The 19,076-nt window shown below is 37.1% G+C and overlaps 1 protein-coding gene across 1 annotated transcript in view; it reads right to left on the bottom strand.

The window, feature by feature from the left end:
* Window positions 1–746: 746 nt before the first annotated feature.
* HHIP (hedgehog interacting protein) overlaps window positions 747–19,076 on the bottom strand; it is a 70,814-nt gene continuing 52,484 nt past the window's right edge. Inside the window, exons 7-13 of the mRNA XM_075709508.1 lie at window positions 18,931–19,074; window positions 17,897–18,018; window positions 15,752–15,875; window positions 14,926–15,056; window positions 14,233–14,314; window positions 3,517–3,665; window positions 747–940 (exon numbers count right to left, since the gene is read on the bottom strand). Of these exons, the coding sequence (XP_075565623.1) occupies window positions 747–940; window positions 3,517–3,665; window positions 14,233–14,314; window positions 14,926–15,056; window positions 15,752–15,875; window positions 17,897–18,018; window positions 18,931–19,074 (946 nt within the window). The remainder of the gene's footprint in view (window positions 941–3,516; window positions 3,666–14,232; window positions 14,315–14,925; window positions 15,057–15,751; window positions 15,876–17,896; window positions 18,019–18,930; window positions 19,075–19,076) is intronic.

The raw sequence follows: 19,076 nt of genomic DNA, 5'->3' as shown, positions 1-19,076 counted from the left end.
ATAAAATATATGATAAAAAGCAGACCTTCTAGGATGACTGGTTTTGAAATATGCGAATATAATTTAATTATTAAACACTTGAAACAATCTTGATATTAAGCTGCGATAACCAGATTTTTGCATCTATGCTAGATAAAGAAATGCGTAACATTCTGTAATAGAGTTACATTGATGAAGGTGAAGGTTACAGTCTTACAATTAATTGCCTAGATAGGAATGCATTAAGGAGTTCTGAAATATTGTCTCATGATGTAGTTCAGTTCACCTTAGAAACTGTTACAACTGGATTTTATTAAGTCCAGCAGTTTATACAGCGATGTTTGAAAACTGCTCTCTTATTGCTATAATCGGAAAGGTACAGACACGAGATTTCTGGGGTGTCAAAGAATCCATTAAGACATCACGAAAGTCCTTTGACGAAAATGTGGTTTACAGTGGAATTACTTTGTAAACTATTTCTCATGAAGGAATAAATATAAAAAAAAATTCCACTAGCTGTAAAACTGTATTTGTGGTAGTGTGTGCATGTGTATGTGTGCACGTATTGGATATTGGTACGTCTGTGGAGACGCACAGAAATATTTACACACATACAAAGAATTTATCTGCACATTTGTGGATATTATACTTAAATTAATAAAGTAAATCAAATCACCGGTATTTGTTGCAGGATAACAGTCTTTTAAAAATGACAGGATTCAAAACAAATGCCCGTTGAAAGTGTAGTTTCCAAATAGTCCCAGAAACTATACAATATAGCTGGTTAGATCCAGCAAATAGGATGTCATGTCTAGGATCTGATCAAGAATACCTGCCCTTGTCACTCTTCGGATGTTTCTATCCACTTGTTCACACTGGGGGCCGAGATAGCCTTTTTTACATAAGCATTTATTAGGCCTTACACAGACACCTCCATGTCGACAGGCTGGGTCACATTTTGCTGTGGGGAAAAAAACAGTGATTTTTCCAATTTGTTTAGAACATCACAAACTGAAAAGATACAGTATGCATTCATTAAAAGCTCTTCTAAACTTATAAAGCACACAAAAACAAAATAGAAAGGATGAAATATTAGTAGTTTTGAAACCGTATTTTTTAAAGTTTTAGAATATTATGGGGAGGAAGTAATTTTGTATGTCTGAGCAGACATCACCCAGGACAGACTGTGAAACTCAAATAGCAGATTTTTGAAAATGTCCAATTCCCATATTCATGCTTGATTCTGGAGTGCATAGAAGACCCATCTCAAAAGACTTTAGGCTCTAAATGTCTTATCATTTGAAAACGAGACATGCAGCACATCTAGATCTTTAAACAGTGGTGGTCTACCTCATCCCATTTCTTATGCTGGCAACCCAAAAAAGTCCTGAAGTTGGTGAGACATTTTAGCACCTGGCCATCTCTAAGCTAGCAAGCACTGAACCTCAGGTAGACTCCTTTGTACATGCAGAGTTCTGCACAACACGCTTTCCGTAGCAGAGCAGGCTACAATTGACCACAGAGATGCACTCCTTTGGCTCTTGAATCACTTATGCTTGGAACAAAATTGAATTCCCTTTAGAAAAAAAAAAGAACCAGAGTATTTTTTCGACCGCTTTTATCAGTTAGTTAAGTTTCAAAGTTTTTCCCTCTCTCTTTAGCAGATGCCTGATGATTTACCTATAGAGTTCTAGGTTAATCAGCTTGCTTAAATTTTTCAAATATAAGTGCTGGTTTAAATTGTAGCCAGCGTTAGCAAAACTAATAATCAATAACTTCAGTTGTGGAAGTATTTTCTTCTGGGGTAGAGTCACAGCACTATGATAAATACAATGTCTCTTTATTTTTGCAGACATTTTGCTGTTTAATGTTATCTATTACAATAAAGCTTTAATAGTGAATTACAGAGATTTATAATACACTACATAAAAACAGGTTTCTTGATTTTATTCATCAGTTTCTTAATTACCCTAGGAGGAACCTGATGTCTCGTAAGGTAATTTTTCTTATTTAAATTATAATAGTAGCTTGAGGTCCAACCTAGAACATCTCTGTTAAGTGCTGCATGGGATCCGGGGAAGAAAGATCCTTAGTCTACGTATTTTCTGTAGCTTTGTTGTACATTGCATCTATCAAATTATCTATCATAAAGATGTAATTTTTTAAATGAAACAGATTATTCAAGACCGATTTATGTTCACACTGGAGACCTTTTTTACTTTAAGTTCCACTTGGCCAAGGGCTGCAGAACGGGCCTTATTCTCTAAATGCGGGAAATCTCTGACTGACAAGTGAGGACAATTGAAGTTGGGCTATTTGGCCAGATTACCTCATCCATTTCTCCAACCTGCTTTTGTTGCATGGCTGTATGATGGTCAGCTCATGAATCTTGCCAGTAAGATATATCATTAGTGATTTCATTCGTTTCATTTCGTTCCAAACAAAGTCACTCCTGCTCATCACTAAAACCCCGTGAAAATTACACTCCAGGCTGTAAGGACCTCGTAGCTGACCCTGCTTCAGCAGGGCCCTCCTGAGTGCCCTTCCAACCTGAATCATCCTTGGTCCATCGTGTGATCCTTGCTTTGTCTTACTCTGTGATTCTTTTCCTCTTTGGAGTTCTCTTGCTATTACGTTAACCTTATCTCGTTGTATAGGCATCTGGTCAAACTCGCTGAGCAAATAAGCTCAGTCAGAAGACTGTCCTGATGCACTGATAACACCTCCTGGTACACAGGCTTGCTCTGCAAGATCTGCACAGGCCAGAGTTATACAGCTCAGACATAACCACAGCCTCTGTGAGACAGTGATAGCACAGCTGTGGCACTCCAGGTTCATTCATCTCACCCCTTTGGTGGCATACCCAATATCTAGTTTGAGCACAATCACTTTTTCAAGTGACTTTTAAAAGATATGCTACAGCAACAAGATAGGACTTAATAAAAGCACTGTGATTAATAACAGATGACAATAACTTTCTGATTATTGGCTGCTTTGTGATAAGTTGTACATAGGATTCTCTTTAACAAACTGGACCCATTTTATTTCATAGGTTCAAAAGTAAGAATGTACCAGAACTAAAGTATTTGCATTAAATTAGCAAAGTGCAAAATATGCAATGGTGACCTGCAGGTCTGATTTATCATTTTTCCTGACAAGGTACTCCTATTTGACACTGACAATGGTAATACTGCAGGTGGAAGCTGAATGTCCAGACATGGAACATGTATTGATTGCATTTCCTTTCATTTTACAATCTGGGTGAAAAAATTAAGAATACTGTTGTCTGTCATATTTATGCTATTAATTGCATTCTGTAATGGTTCACATTGCATTAGCTGTTTCAGCTGTTGCACTCATCTAAAGACTTATTCCCCTACAATTCCCCTACAATTCATGAGATCAGTATTTCTTTAATGTTGCTTTACAACTGATGGTCAACGGCATATATTGAAAATTTCTCTCAGCAAATAATTCAAAGCAAATTATGACACGTCACTGCTTTTTTCACCAGTTGCTATGAATCTATATACAAACCAGTTCTGCAGAACTCTCCTTCCCAGCCTTGATTACAGCAGCATTTTCCTGTGGGAGTGCAGTGCCCATTCCGACAATGCCTTGAGCATTCAGATGTCAGTATCTGTGCAGACTGAGCTGTTCTTTTGCATTCTTCAGGGACTAAAGGCCTGAAAAAAAATATACGAACCAGGCAGAGAGTCAGGGTCAAGGAGAAGAACTTTGGTTTTTTTATTAAAGGCCTGATTCTCTTTTAAGGTATTATCAGTGGGAGAAGTCTGTGTTCTAAGGGGATTGCTTTTTTTCTCAAAACCACCAGTAAACGTAGAGAAGATACGTTACATTACAGAAGAATATAGTGTGGTTTGCTATTCTTTCATATAACTGCCTTCAGAGATCTTCTACAAGATTAAATAGTAGTCCTTCAGAATTCTTGAAGTTTGAACCTGGCAAAACCAGCTTGCTGAAGAGCTTATTGCAGGCAGCATATATCTCTAGACAATATCATTATTAGATGTGCTAAATTCTACTGATTGTGTGGCTTTTCTTCAGAGAGTGCAAATAGTCATATAATTCAGTCCAGAATCTGATGGCGTCTTTTTGCTTTTCTGGCTGATTTATATTTCCGATTGTATGCTGGGAAGAGTAATCTAAACAGCAAGTTTTATGTCACACGTTATGACATGCATAATAATTTTGTGAAAGTATTACCTCTGTCTACAAATTCAGTTTGGCGTTGCGGATTTTTTATTTCCATATTTTTATGAAATCATATTTGGATTATGCATTCCAGATGCTTATTTAAGCATCTGAACATCAGGAAAGACTTTTTCACTGTGCGGGTGACCAAGCACTGACACAGGTCGTCCAGAGAGGATGTGGAATCTCCATCTTGGGGATATTCAACAGCCGTCTGGACACAGTCCTGGGCAACTGGCTGTAGGTGGCCCTGCTTGAGCAGGGGGGTTGGACCAGGTGCCTTCCAGAGGTCCCTTCCAGCCTCAACCTTTCTGTGGGTGATTCTGTGAAATGTACGCATGAAGGAAGTTCTAGTTCAGCTGACTTAAAATATTTCTGATACTGGTTTTTTGTTGGGCTTCTTGGGGTCAAGTCTCATGTAATGCATTTTTTCTGTCAGTCTCTACAAAGCATTTTGGATGTCCAGCAGCCTTTTTTATTTACAAAAGCACGGCATTATCTTCCTTAACAAAGAAGGAACTGTAGTATTTCTTCTGTAGTGTTAAGCATGTAAAACACTTAAGTGTTTTAACTTAAGCGTGCTCTAACTGTCAATACAACTTCCAACGCTTTTTTAGATGATTATTGGGGTTTTTTTAATTTAGCTTTATGTCATCATGCTGACCACTTATTTTATTTGCTGTCTGAGTTCAGTAGCTACAGACTGATAGGATCATCACAAGGCTACAGGTTCCCAGTACAGGTACCGTGTTTTGTCTCTGCTGTGGGTTTGATTGCACAGAAATAGGTTGAGAAAAGAATCTCAGAATCTCCCAAGAGATATAAACAAGTAATTGAATGGGAGCATAATGGCAAATTAAGTTAATTAGTGACAAACACAAAATTATTCATTCTCAAGGAAATAATCTGAACTACTGCCATACTTTCCAAAGCTTGAAATTTACAGGACAAAGGTTCTGATAGTTTTGTGGAGAGCTCAGAGAAACCTTGGCTAAGTGTCCAGCTAGAATCCAGACAAACCAAAACAAAATTGTATGAGATAGGTAGAATAGAATAGAAAATAACATTGTTCATTATACTGACATCAGTATTAAAATCCCAATTATACGCAAATAGCTGGAAGAGCAACTTGTGCACTGATTACCCTGTCAAATATTAAAATCCTAGATCAATACTCCCGTGTGGAGAAAAGGATAGTCTTTGGAGTCTGAGAAAGAAGGGGTATGATGGAGGTGTGGAAAACAGTGGCAGAAAAAGAGGAGGAAAATTGAGTATTCTTGTTTATCTCCCATTTCAGCATCAGAAGAAATATTGAGGGAAAAAAATTAAGCTAAAGAAAGTAAAATTAACTAGCTGAACTCATGGCTTCTAAGATATCAATGAAACCCATGTTCTAGTAGGATTTTTAGAAGATATTTCTATGCACAATGGGGCCATTCAAAGTAGTATTAGATAGGGTAAAAATAATTTTTAAGAAAAATAAGCACTCATACCTAATGTAATAGAAGTATAGAAGTCCCTCACTAGCTGACTGGGCTTACGTTCCCCCCCCCCCGCCAATTTTGGCATGCAGCTTGTTAATCGTACATTACAGGGTTTCTTGCATTTTTCTTTGAAACAGGGTAATAGAGTACAGGCTCACTGGTTTGTTTCACCGTAGCACTTTCTCTGCTCAGTCTTAATTGCTACCATAATTATTTAAACATCCATACAGAAGAACTGGTTCCCCAAAGATGTTAAGGACAGGAAGAATGTGTAGATGCATCTTTAGTGTAGCACCAAGTTCTGACTTCAAAAGCACTTCTGAGAATCAGACTTAAGGTCCTGTATTATTGAAGGGCTTTGAAACATGTTTTGATACCTTTCTTGCAGCATATCTGAAATCCTTTCAGGTTTTGTGTTTACGTATTTCCACAGCTGTCTTTTAAATATAATGCATTATTTTTTTGGCCCATAAGGAATTCTAGTTCTGTAGTAATGAGTGCATTATATGTGAGCTGGTTAAGAAAGTTCCTATGCTTAAAAGTTATATGCAAGATTCACAGGCAATGCTGTTTTGGAAACGGTTCTACAAGATGATGTGATTTTCAGTGGAGACTTGTTCAGATTTAAAGTAAAAAGATCTGTGTTCTAATTCCTACCTAAAAAAATCTACATTTTAGTTGATTTCTTTATAGCCAACTGCATAGGAGACAACATTCTTTCTTCATCTGTCTCTGTTAAAGCCCATTTCTTTCAAGTTACTATAAATGGGAGTCTTCTCCTTTTCTTGTTCAAACACAAGTACAGTACTGCATTTAGCAGGAAGCATAACCTCAGGCTCCTGGAGCATCTCTTGCAAAAGAGCTCCAGTGGCATATCTTTAGCAAAGAACGACCTCAGAAGTCACAGAGATCTTTTACTTGTGAAGATAATGATTTATTTTATTAATAGATGTAAAGTATTTATCTATGATAGTCCTGGAATATATGGTTCTTTTTTCATTTGTGTTTAATTAGGGAGGCAGATGTCATACTTTTTTTGTATCCAGCAAAGCATGGCTGGTCACTTTTATGATTTAAAGTTTTCTAGTGCTCTTGGTACTTGTGAATATAACCTTGCCTTTTATTCTACCATCAATCAATAACTTGCACTCATCAGCCTCGGATAATATTTATTAATGGTGGGGTGGAGTAGAAACAAAGATGGAAAAAATTCTGGTTGGCAGAGTGCCTTAGGAGAAGAGGAATACAAATGCAGCTGCAGCAGAATCCTCGTGTGTGTGAGAAGAATTACTGGTTTTCCTTAGCTGGACTACGGGAAAAGCCACACTTCTTTCTCAGGATTTGAATGCCGTTACGGTACCAACAGGTTATCAAGGGAGAGTCTCTGCCCCACAACACTTACATTTTGCATTCTTAAGGCTTTAAAGGGGTGGAGATTTTCAGGCTCAGCGTAAGTTGAACTGAATCTCACAAAGATAACATAAGTCTTCAAACTGACTGTTGGGACTTGATCTTTCCAGCACTTAGACAAGCCTATGATTTTGTTTATATAACTAGTGCTTCGCTGTGTCTCTTGACGTGGAAAATGGAGGGGAATAGATGAAGCCACACTGTGGGCTGGAGGGATTTTTTTCCTTGTCTCCTTCAATCCATAAAACTCTAAAGGGTACAGCTTGATTACTCTTACAGTAAGCACTATTTGGTCCACAGAAAGGCAGCCAAAAATGTAGCTGATAATGACTATTTATATGGTCTGTACAATTCTAGTTATCTTAAAGAGCTGTTCATATATACAGTACAGTACAGTATATCTTGCTTGTTAAAACATGCTTTCATGAAACTGTGTGACAACTCGAAATGTATGGAACATGGAGGAAAAGCGGTACTGGGGGCTGGGGGCCTCGCTGGGTCCCTTCACTGACATATGCAGTGAGCTGGGAATTCTTGACTGCACGGTGTGTAAAATAATTTTTGCTGCATTACCGTAGCTAGTATAAGAAAGTGTCCTCTACTGTTATTTTAGAGGCATATAAAAGTCTAACATGCTTTAATAGATTAAAACTCATCCTGGAACTGCTTGGGATTTTGTGCTTTCTTTAGTGCATCTCTTCACAGTTCCACTAAACGCAGAGGGATTTAGTTGCTGTATGTGCTAGCCTGTAACTGAGACCTACATAAATCAATGCAAATGGAGGGTCAAATTCAGCAGTAATACAAAGGTACTGAACAGAAAACAATTCTGCCATCATGCCTTTGACACAGTATCAAAAATCTCTACTTTCCCACTGAAGTGAGAAAAAACCCAGACAAAATTCCTGGATGTTCACATTTGAACAAGAGACGTGGCTGTAGAAATCCTGATTGTGGTACATAATATATAGAAAGAATGTTATGCTTCAATTAACTGCACACAAGATATTAGGTATTAGAATGATGCTTAAGTATATCACCAAAATTTGTGCATTAGTTGTTCATTTTCTTTCCTTTATAAGGGAAAATGACAAGGAAAAGTAATTTTGTTTCACTACTTGTCATAGACTAAATTTGCTACTTGTCATAGAATAAATACAGCATCTCTTCAGGTACAGCTTCTAAAATTAAAAAGTATACCTTTAGTCCTGGGAGAGATGCCAAAAGCTCGTTACTTGTCTCCAGATTTACTACATGGGAATAATGTGGAAAAAACTCACGGCTTTTAAGATTTAAACTCAGCAGCATATCAAATTTATTCTTATATGGTATACTTGTTCATGACCTCTAGTCTTAAGAAATTCTGTCATGTTTGAAAACTAGTCCCTAGTGAAGCCTGTATCAATGTTAATAGCTAAGAGGTCAATGCAACTGCTAAACAGTTTGTATTACTGTCAGGGTGGTCATGAAAACAACACCTGCTGCATGAGCACTTGGCAGCTGGGTCAACAGGCACTGTGGGAATTTATCAATTTAGGGGGCCACTTGCATAACACTTTGACTGATGAATTGGGAAAGACTGGCTTACTGGGCTAAAGCTGCTCTATTATGTATGACTTTCTTTAGGATGGCAGAGGCTTCCTGCAGGCTCCAGAAAATAAGCAAAAGATAAACGGAGCTGGTTTTTCCTTATAAAGTGATAAAAAGTGAGAACTCCTTAATAGCCAAGGCTAGAAAGACTAAAAAAAGGGGAAAAAAAGTCCCAAACCAAAACAAAAACTTTTACAGTCAGTGAGCTGTGATGTGATTGAAAAAAATCCTCAGGTTTTTCCATCGTGGTTACAAAGGAGTTTTTGTGAAGTACTTCTGTAAAGTGAAACTCTCTAGACTGGTATTCGCAAAAAGCTCTAATTTCTCTTTAGTGTCTCTTATGGGAATAATAACTGCATGTGGGTTGGTAAATGAGATAAGAATTTTGCACGCTCTGGCTAAACTAAACATAATTAGACATTAATTCTGGCTTTCCATTCCCTCAAATGACTTAAGGGATAGTAACTTTCTGAACAGAAAGAAATCATATGGCCCACCTGGGTTGGTGAGAGCATTCACCAACAAAATTGGCTCATTCTACAGAGAGTTTCCAGTAGTAGCTTCAGAGTATATCTATAACCCATCAGAACTGAGGATCTAGATGCAGATCAGCCTAATGCCGTATGTTTCCGAGTTTCCATTCCCATAGTAATTAAAGTCTTCAAGAGGGCTACACTTTCATAAATGCTATTCTTCTATCATACCATCAAACACTCATACTAAAAAATGAAATCACCCATGTTTTTGTAAAGAACCCGAACAATGTCAAAATGAGGTATGACCTAGATATTGTCCCTTAGTGTTTGAAATCAGTCTGTTTGGAAATACTCTCCGACAGCGGAAATCCCAGAAGGTGATGATGGAAAGGATGATAAGTGGAATTACGTACTTTGGAGGGGCATGAAAGAGGAGTGAGATGGTTTGAATCAAGTTCAAGTTTCAATCCAACAGAAAGCAGCTATTCTGGCTGTTGATACAAAACATATTGAAATCCAGATCTATAAGGTGTTATAAGGAGAGGAAGAGGAAATCTTCTTACGTGTGCAAGGACGCTTACTTAAGCTCTGCCCTCTTTCATAAAAATCACCTGCTGGCTCCAGTGAGCCGTCCTGGTCAAAAGGATTATTCATCCCCTTGGAATCACGGCATCGACAGTGGCAAACACTTAAAACTTCACAGGGGATACAGCAATGCGTGACTGCCCTATAAACTTTTCTGAGTTTAGTCTCATCTTTTAAATGGAAATCTTTTGCATTGTCCATCAGTCTGAGTACTCTTCTCTGAAGCTTTTTCATTTTATCTATAATTTGTTTAGAGATAAAAGTGATCATAATGGAAATATTCTAAAAGAAGACTTATGAAGCCACATTATGGCTGTTTTGCCACCTTCCAAAGTTTACTTTCATACTTCTGTCCCTGTCTGTGGCTCTCAAAGAACAGCTGGTAATAATGTTTAAATTACAGCTGATATGAACCTATCAACAGATATTTCTTATTTAAATTTGCATTTTTAATATTGCCTACAGCTGATTTTCTCCTCTCATCATCCTAGAAAATTATTACCTTTTCTTTTCTAATGGGTTTGTCTCCTTTTTTCTCTGTATTGACTAACTGGAATATTTGGACCTATACACATTTTCTGTATCACTGTTTACCTAGTTATTTTTCCTATGCATTCATGCGTGCATGCATTTTTGTGATTGATATTAGTATGTATTTGTAGAAACAGAAAGAGAGACAGAAAAATTACAAAACAGAAAGTAGCAAAATAGAAAACAAAGTTTTTCTTTTTTGGTCAGAAAGACAATCTATAAAATGCTAGTATTTGTACTGGTCTTCAGGACATCTGACTAACCCTACCTTTTAGTTGAGAAGTATGTAAGTCTCTCTCCCTATATTTTCTCATTAGTTCCTAACTCTGGAAAGTAGTTTACTTGTGATAACATTTTTTTATAACCATCAAAGAATGGCTATATTTTTCAGAGACACAGTTTTAACTTTAAGAAATTCTTTTGTCGGCTATTTTAACTAATTTACCTAATGCTGGTTTTATGTGCTTGTAATTCTTAGGCTTTCCCACAACTCCTCCAATCTCAAAGCTAACTATGCTATTACCTATACTCCTCACTCTTCTGGATTTTGGTAATAGGTATTATATGTGTATTTTGCAGCACCTCACACACTCCATTTTTACATTCATTTTTAACTTTTCTGGTTTTGATTTATCACTTCATTGTCTAAGACCTCCCAGGTACTAATGTGTCTTTATAACAACCTTGTTACAAAGAGAAGGATTATTTCATTCTGTGCTTTTGATGTGAGGCTATTTAGTTATTGACAGTTATTTAGTATCTGGAGGAACCAAACAGAAGTTTCTTGTGGTACCTTGAATTCTATGGTTCAAACTGCCTTGATGATGGAGGGATTCAGAACCTCTGTGTTGATCATATGTTTCAATTTGTCACACACCACCTCAGTTTAACACCTCATTTTTATTACATGTGAAGGACTGTTTGAGGATAGGACTTTCCCATTGCTGATTATTGAAGACTAATGCAAAGGGTTCTCTGGATTACCCTCATCCTCTGGTCTTCTAATGTTTTAACCTGCCCACTTCTTTTGAATTTTTTCCTACTGCTAGCAATATCCAAGAAGTAGGTTTCTTTCTTAAGCTATATTTGAGAGAAGGAAATCAGGGTCACGGTTATGTTTGAGAACAACTTTGATTATGCAGTAGTTTTCTACAAAGATCAAAAGAAACCAAATCCTGCATCTTCATGTAACATTCATTACTTAGAACAAAAGAATAATTTCATAAGCTTGCAGCAGCTTATGAATGACCACTAGCAGAAGAAGTTCGGTTTTTTGCATGAAGTTATTAATTTCCAGCAAGGGGCTACCACAAGGGATGATAATTTTGTTCTTTTACATGGCCCCATGCATGGAAGGCGCTCTCTGCAAATTGATGAGTCTTCCAGGGGCCACCCCTCACAGGGGTTTGTTAGTAAGTAATGAATTTCTAAGACATGACAAATCAATACTTTGATGACTTTATTTTTACCTGCTGCTCATAGCCCACCTGTAGCACCTTTATTTTGTGTTCTGGAAAGCTTACTGTGCTAGGGTTTACACCTACATTTGATGTATTCATATGGCACATACCATGGGGAAAACATTAAAAGGAGCAACAGAATATTAGCATGCAAAAAAAATATTAGCGTGTGAATAATTAATATTTTGTTAATAACGCTTTACATGAACATTTGCCAAAGCCATGGAATTTTTAAATTGTTTACATGTGTAATGTGAAATTAACAGGAAATGGTAAACAGAGCTGCAGTGCTCTTTTGTGGAAGTAACTCATTATCTTACACTTAAAAGGCTGCAATGGTGTGAGATTGAAAAACAACAAAACTCAAAACTTTGCCTGAATGAAAATTATCCCACGTTTCTAAAAAGTGTTACCAAAAACTATATCCCCTTGCCACAGTCTGTTTAATTTCAACTGTGTGCCAATTTGCAAAAGTATTTTATAGTTTTCTGGTTACTTTCACCAGTAACCAAACACAGTCTTGACCCTTTTCCATACATGAAAACAGCCAACCATGAGTGCAGCAATGGGAGGTCTGGCCTTTCAGGTATGTCAGCTGAAGACCACCCTACTGGAAGAGGTAACAAGAACAAAAAGCCGAGGTCAAACAAGGCAGCCCCATGTAATTAGATACTAATAGTGGATTTAGGGTGTAAAATTCACTTAAAACCATGCACCAACAGACTAAACAATCCCAGTAAGAATGGCAAGTTTTGTTCTAAAAAAATGTTTTTAATACCAGAAAGCATAAATAAAACATACATAATAACCTTGACTGACAGACTGCACTAACCTGCAGTAACATCTGCTTCCAAATTATTTGCTATAGGTTTGGGATAGTATAATTATAAAACACTGAAACTCTACTGTAACTTACAGTACAGTGTGCATCCAATTTAATGATTTTATTGTTGAATTAACTTGTTGTCCCAAAAACAATTTTTAGCATTTAAATTCTGAGAAGAAAATAAATTCATCTCTTAAACAGTCAACAGCAAAACCAAAAATGCAAGCCTAACTGTATGTGATGCTAATGGGGAAACATGCTGAATAGGTGCTGAACAAATAGGCAGTTGCTTTTGCAGGGTATGAGGGAGTCAAAGTAATTAATATGACAATCTTCGTTTCTGTTGGCTGTTTTATTTTGTGTTAATTGCTAATGCTTTTGCAGGGTGGATGTGGTACCTTTACATGCCGCAGACTTGGTCTGATAGAGCAGCAAGATCCGTCATGAAGAAAATGGTATTTCTCCAGCTAAAGTGAGTATCTGCTAGTCAGCTTCTCTTATTGTTGCTGGGGCCCCTGGGTCACACTGGGGACTGGCTTTTTGCAGTCTTTCCAGATTCCCTAATATGCTCATAGCTCTAGCTGCTCTGCAAAGAACCCAAAAGTGATCAGATCCCAAGAAACTGCAGTTTAATAATTTTCATTTATCCTCATTTTACAAGTGGTAAATTAGTCTAAATAATTAAACCAATCATATTAATTCTGTGTCTTATAAATCATTTAAGTAGGATTTATAAGCCTTTTGGAAACAGTGCTTTCAGAACTGTTAAAGAATTTAGTGTATTTTTTGGCACGCAGTCCAAGGACAGAAGGTTTCCTTCCTTGGTGCTCCAAACCTCCCCAGGGAGACAGGTAAATGCAGGGGTATGGAAAGGTGTTGAAAACCAGTAAGCAGTGACAATTCATACCCACTGAGGATTCAGTCGTCTGTATTCTTCTCTGTTGGTGGTATCTATCTGCTATACAACAGAAGAGATGTTTGGGAAAGACTGAACTTGTCCTGCAGAGATTATGGCAAAACTCAAATTGAGGAAGTGAGACTGGAACTGACTGGGGATGGCTTGTCTGCTAGCTAGTACTGTCAAATTATTTTCTGTAGTAGCTTTTCAGTATTCAGTAGGTATTGTCAGCCAATGCTAACCTTTTGAGCCAGCTCCCGTCATGCACTGTCCCAGTGCAGTGGCAGGTAAGGAAGCAGTAGCGCTGGGGAGAATTCCAGCATCTGCCTTCCACTGATGCTGCGTAACCTCTGTGGTACCTACAAGTCATTTGGCTTCAGCACTACCAGAGGCATCTTTTACCTGTACTGGTCCACAAGGTTCCACATTAAATATGTCTACGCTTCTGTGAAAGCATGCGAAGAATGTGAATCTAGGTGGGAAAGTGGGCAGCATTTAGCATAATGTCGAAGAGCGAAAATTGCCAGAAGTTAGTATTGGATACACCTCTGTTGTTCTGATGTTCACTTCCTATGAGACAGTGATTACTTTTAGTGAAGCTATTCTGCTTGCTGCTGATGGAACATTTGCTTTTAGGAAGTCCCCTGCACTGAGAATCTCCCTTCTGATTGAATGCTGGTATTGCATTAATTCAGCTACATGGAAAGAACTACATTTACCTGTTATTTTTTAACCTGTTGAAGGAAAAACTGATCTTAGTGAGAAATGCGACGCTCACCTTTTTGGGTCAATGATCTTGTAGAGTTTTCCGCTGTGAGGCTGTGTCATACTTTTACTGCTTGATAATATGTAAACCTCACCTGTTAAAGAAACCAATGCAATAAATTAATTTTCCTCTCCTCAGATGTCAAATACATGACTTTTGTGATCTAGCTGTATTTGCAAGATGAGATTAAAAGAACTTCAGAAGAAACACTCATCACTGAAATAGACAACAGAATCATTGCTATTTGAAAATTTAAATAAGCATTTTCCCCGAATTGATGCTAAAATGTGAAAGATACTTTATCATGAACATTTTTTGTTTCATATTGTATAGAATTGGTTAAAGAAAATAAAATTGGAGAGGAAAGGAGAAGAGGGGGATCAGTCTCCTCATGAAATATCTTTGCCCTAAGTCTGTAATATTAGGAATAAAAGCAAGTATATGACACATCGTGTCATAGTGAGTGACACAGTTCACAGAATGTGAGCGACAGTAAGGCCCTTTGCCCCCTCCAACAACCCATTCTCTTCTCAGTTCTTCTTACAAAGCTGCTACAGTATAGCTGAGAGCAGCGTAGGCAGCTTTGGCAAAGGAAAGATAGCCTTTAGATTTCTTCTTTTTAAACATTTACTATAATTTTGAATAGTTCAGCAGGCATTCCCGATAAGGCTTATGATTTAATAACATTTTTTTTTTTCTATTTACCTAATTCGTCTTCACCAAATCCCAAGACAGGGCCTGAAAAGAAACCTCTACATGAACCAGAGTTGCCAAGACAGAGGGGTTTCTCTTGCCACTGTTTGGTTGCAGGATTCTGTTGCAGTGTTAAAAAATTTCTATATTCAAAAACACATAAAGCAAATTGTTATATTACATTTTGAATAGAGAGTTTTCATTGTCCAGATAAATAAGTAAACACTTTCTGCAAGTAGCTCCATAGATATATTTGTGCAGTTCATCATCTTATGATTTCCTGCCTGCTATTTTTCAGATAGCACAGATAGCACAAAAAGCACAGCATTTCCCTTCCTGTTATTCAAACATTGCAAAATTGGGTTCAAGCTATACTATATAGCCATTTGTGAATACTGAGCTATTTGGCATGGGAAAACTATGCCCGTTCATTAAAAAAACATTCATTTTGCTCTATCAGTGATGTTTCCATAAAACCCCCAAAGATTTCAATGTCTCAGCAGTTAGACCTGTTTGGGAAACAGTTCCACAATTAACATTTATTCCCATCATAATGTAAATGATGCATATAAGTGTTTGTAGAACTGAAAGTGCTGTGATGTGAGTGTCTTTGTCTGTACTTTTTTCCAAGGATCAGATATGTTACATATGTCACCGTTCATTAGAATGCTGTGCTATTTTATTTCCAAATCTAGAATTTATTCTGCATTGTCACACCGCTAAACTGGCAAAGTGACACAATATACAAGACTGTTGGTGTTCCTTTATACAGGAAGCTCAATAACTAAATATACCTTAATATGCATTTTTGTTTAGGAGTGAGTTATAAGAAACCTACCCATTGCGGTCTCCAAATACATAACTTCCATAGAGTCTTTCAGACTGGCAGCCTCGATAGACAAATCCACCAACCAAGGATCCACTGCTGAATGGTTTGAATTCTAAAAGTGAAGGCTCACTTTCTAAAAAGGAACTACCATAGCATTAGATCATATGCAGTTTCATATTTTGATTCACAGTTATGAAAATGTTATTACTTGAAGAAAAGCGGTTAATTCCATTTAAACATTCCTCAAAATTCAAGATTCGTTGCTGGAAATGAAACATTAAAAAAATCAGAAAATTACAACAAAGGCTGTTTGTGAAACAATCGGTTAGGGATTTGGATAGGAGAGGCTAGAATTGCTTTCCTCCATGTGCACAGGCTGGGAGAATAAAACTACATAGGGATGAGGTCGGACTTTCATTGAAGTTGATGTGATTACTGCTATTGACTTTTAAGTGTCAATACACTCTGCGGAATGGATCTCTTGAACTTCAGGAATACAATTAACCCCCCTTCACTGTAAAGTCCTTCCAGTGTCTAAAAGCAGAAATTCCAGTGATTTTCTGCAGAACTTGTTTTCAAAGCTATTCCATGGTTTGAGAAACTCTTTCAAAATCACAGTTTTAAACACAGTATGTGTGTTACGTCCCATAAAACACTAGTATTGCTGGCCGTAGCTTCTTGTGGTAATTTATTTTATGCTGCTGTTGTAGTTGCAGTTCCCACACATACTTTCTTCCTTTTTTACAAAACTGCCGAGTTTAGTCATATCAAGTAATGTCTTCAAGAAAGTTTCAGTGTAGATGTTCCTATTCATGCAATCAAACACTGCTTAGGGTAAAAGTAGGCTCAACTTGACATGCTAACTGCATCATTTTAAATTAAAGCCACAGCCCATAGACCTTTTTGTTTTATAGGAACTTTTTTTGTAGTTGGAGGGCTATCTGCAAGTCTTTGATAAATGAATTTCCCAGATTATTCGACAAGAGTAAAAGCTGAAATTTTATGTGGGAGAAAAGGATGATCAGCTCTTTTTATTGAAGCAGCTGACCCACAGCCTAGTATTCATACTGGCAAGCTGTTCTGGATAGACACAATATTGCTTAGTTTACTCTGCAATAAAGATGCAGTCAAAATTCCATTGGAGCAGTGGTTTACCGAATATTATTCTTTGGCTTGGCTTTTATAAAATGAACACAGAAAATACATGCAGTAACTGAAGTAGAACAATTGTATTACACCATTGTGTACCACCGTACTAGCCAGCACAGCTGCTTTGCTTTTAAGTAAAGTACAGGTGGGAGAACTAGGGATGTGAATAAAATCAGAAAATGCTGCATTCCAGGAGACAGACCAGTTCTTGATGCCTTTACACACCTTTGGCATTTATCACCTTTTACCACCATGAATTTACAAGCTGCTAAATGGTCAACGAAGGTAGATGATAGCTCAGAGCAACTGTCACCCGCCTTGCCTGAACTTGTAAGCGGTCTTAGTGACTATCAGAGTTAAACATTAAACTAAAATTATGACCGACAATCATACTGATTCAGAGACCACATGAAACACTTCACAATTTTAAGTCCCTCATTGAGTACGTTTATCTTTTTGCAATCTAATCTAAACTAGTCATTTATTATGAAGTAGTAGGATAGCACATTTTTCTAAGTTTTTCATTTTTAGTAATGTTTAAACAGAGCTCAGTCATTTCCCTGTTTGGTTTGGTCTGTTGTTGTCTATCTCACTTTTTCCATTATAGGAGGCACATTACATGAGGTTTCCATTCTGTATCTTAAAAGGTTATTTGTGAACTGCTAAGAATATATTTTCATCACTTCCTGATATTCCAAAATCTTTTCTTTATGAGCCATCATATGCAGCAACAGTGAGATCTTTGACAGACTAGCAACTGGCATATTTCTTAATTCTTATTTACAAGATATTCTACACCAACAAGAACAAAGTTGAGTCATTTACATTTTGTTTTGTCTTGCATCTTTTATCTGTTTGTACCATACTTTTCATAAGTTCTATCTTTTGTAGGTTACCTATCATGGCTATACAGGCCTTTATCTATTTTTTTTCTGCTTTCTTTTTATTATTCCATGGGTACAGAAACCGACTGTTCCCAGTAGCTTTATCCTGGCTGGAACTTACCATAATCTTTACCCTTTATTATTTGTAAGATTCTTGCTGAAGATCTGTTCTTTCCATTTGAATCTGAGCAAAGTATAGTTAAATTGATGTTTACATCTGTTGGGTGGCGGTCCACAGCACATCTGTAGAACAAAATATATAAGAAAATCCATGAGATAGATGAGCTCATAATGTATAATTCTCTATCAATAGCATGAAGCATCGCATTTTGAAGGATTATTGTTCCTTTGTGGTGCCTACTCATTTGAGGGACCTATTTTATGCTGAGCCACAATATCTGAGAAGTGCGTCAGATTTGTATACAAGAGATAATATAACTTTCCCATCCCTGCACCATTTTTTATATAATGTGAGGTAAAACTTTTTTTTCCTACGATAAAATGTGCTCTGCTCAATAGCACCTGAAATGAATAGTGCTTTAACCAACCTAAGTGAGTTGACTTATATGGTATAGGAATTTTGGACTGTTAAAAAGTCCAAGAATCAACTCCTTATCTGAACAACTTGACTTTCTGAATTTTTTCAAGCCATGACTTTAAATGTCAGTTCAGTACTACCACCCACCTAATTTGCTGAATTATGTGTTGTTTAGTTAAAGCGTTGTTCTCCTCCTTGTTATTGTTTAGATATCACCAGATGTTCTCATTTGTTTTCCACGTGCCTTTTTTTCTCAGTCAAGATTCTACTGCTCTAATTTCTCAGATTCCCATCTCAGCTCTACTTTACCAACTCTCTGCTTTAAGTTCTCTTCTTTCATAAAGGTAATAATTTTATTATTCATTAAAACAAAAAATCTTGTACTTTGTTTCTGTCATTTCGGTCTTGACTTGTAATAGTTGTGCATTCTCTTCTCCTTCCCCTTTGCCAATGTCCGTTTGTTTCTAACTGTGACATATGTGTGGAGGTGGAGGAGAGGAAGTTTTAAAAAGTTCATGAGCGCCTTTATTGTTAAAATTTTGTTACCCAACCGTATAAAAGATTTCTGGTTGAAAACAGTATCTGCTCCAGAATAACTCAGTTTAATTGTAACTTACCGGCCTGGATTGTGGAGTCCGTGTGCAAAAATCTCAGGAGGTTGGTTTGTGCTATTAAAATGTGGGTTGCTCCGTGGTATGGAATAAGGGACATTGCACAGGTCAGTATTTACGTCGAGGCGCAATACAGAACCTGTAAAATCACT

The sequence above is a fragment of the Pelecanus crispus genome, chromosome 4, assembly GCF_030463565.1.
Source record: "Pelecanus crispus isolate bPelCri1 chromosome 4, bPelCri1.pri, whole genome shotgun sequence".
NCBI lineage: Eukaryota > Metazoa > Chordata > Aves > Pelecaniformes > Pelecanidae > Pelecanus > Pelecanus crispus.
This window is presented reverse-complemented; position numbering and strand designations above follow the sequence as displayed.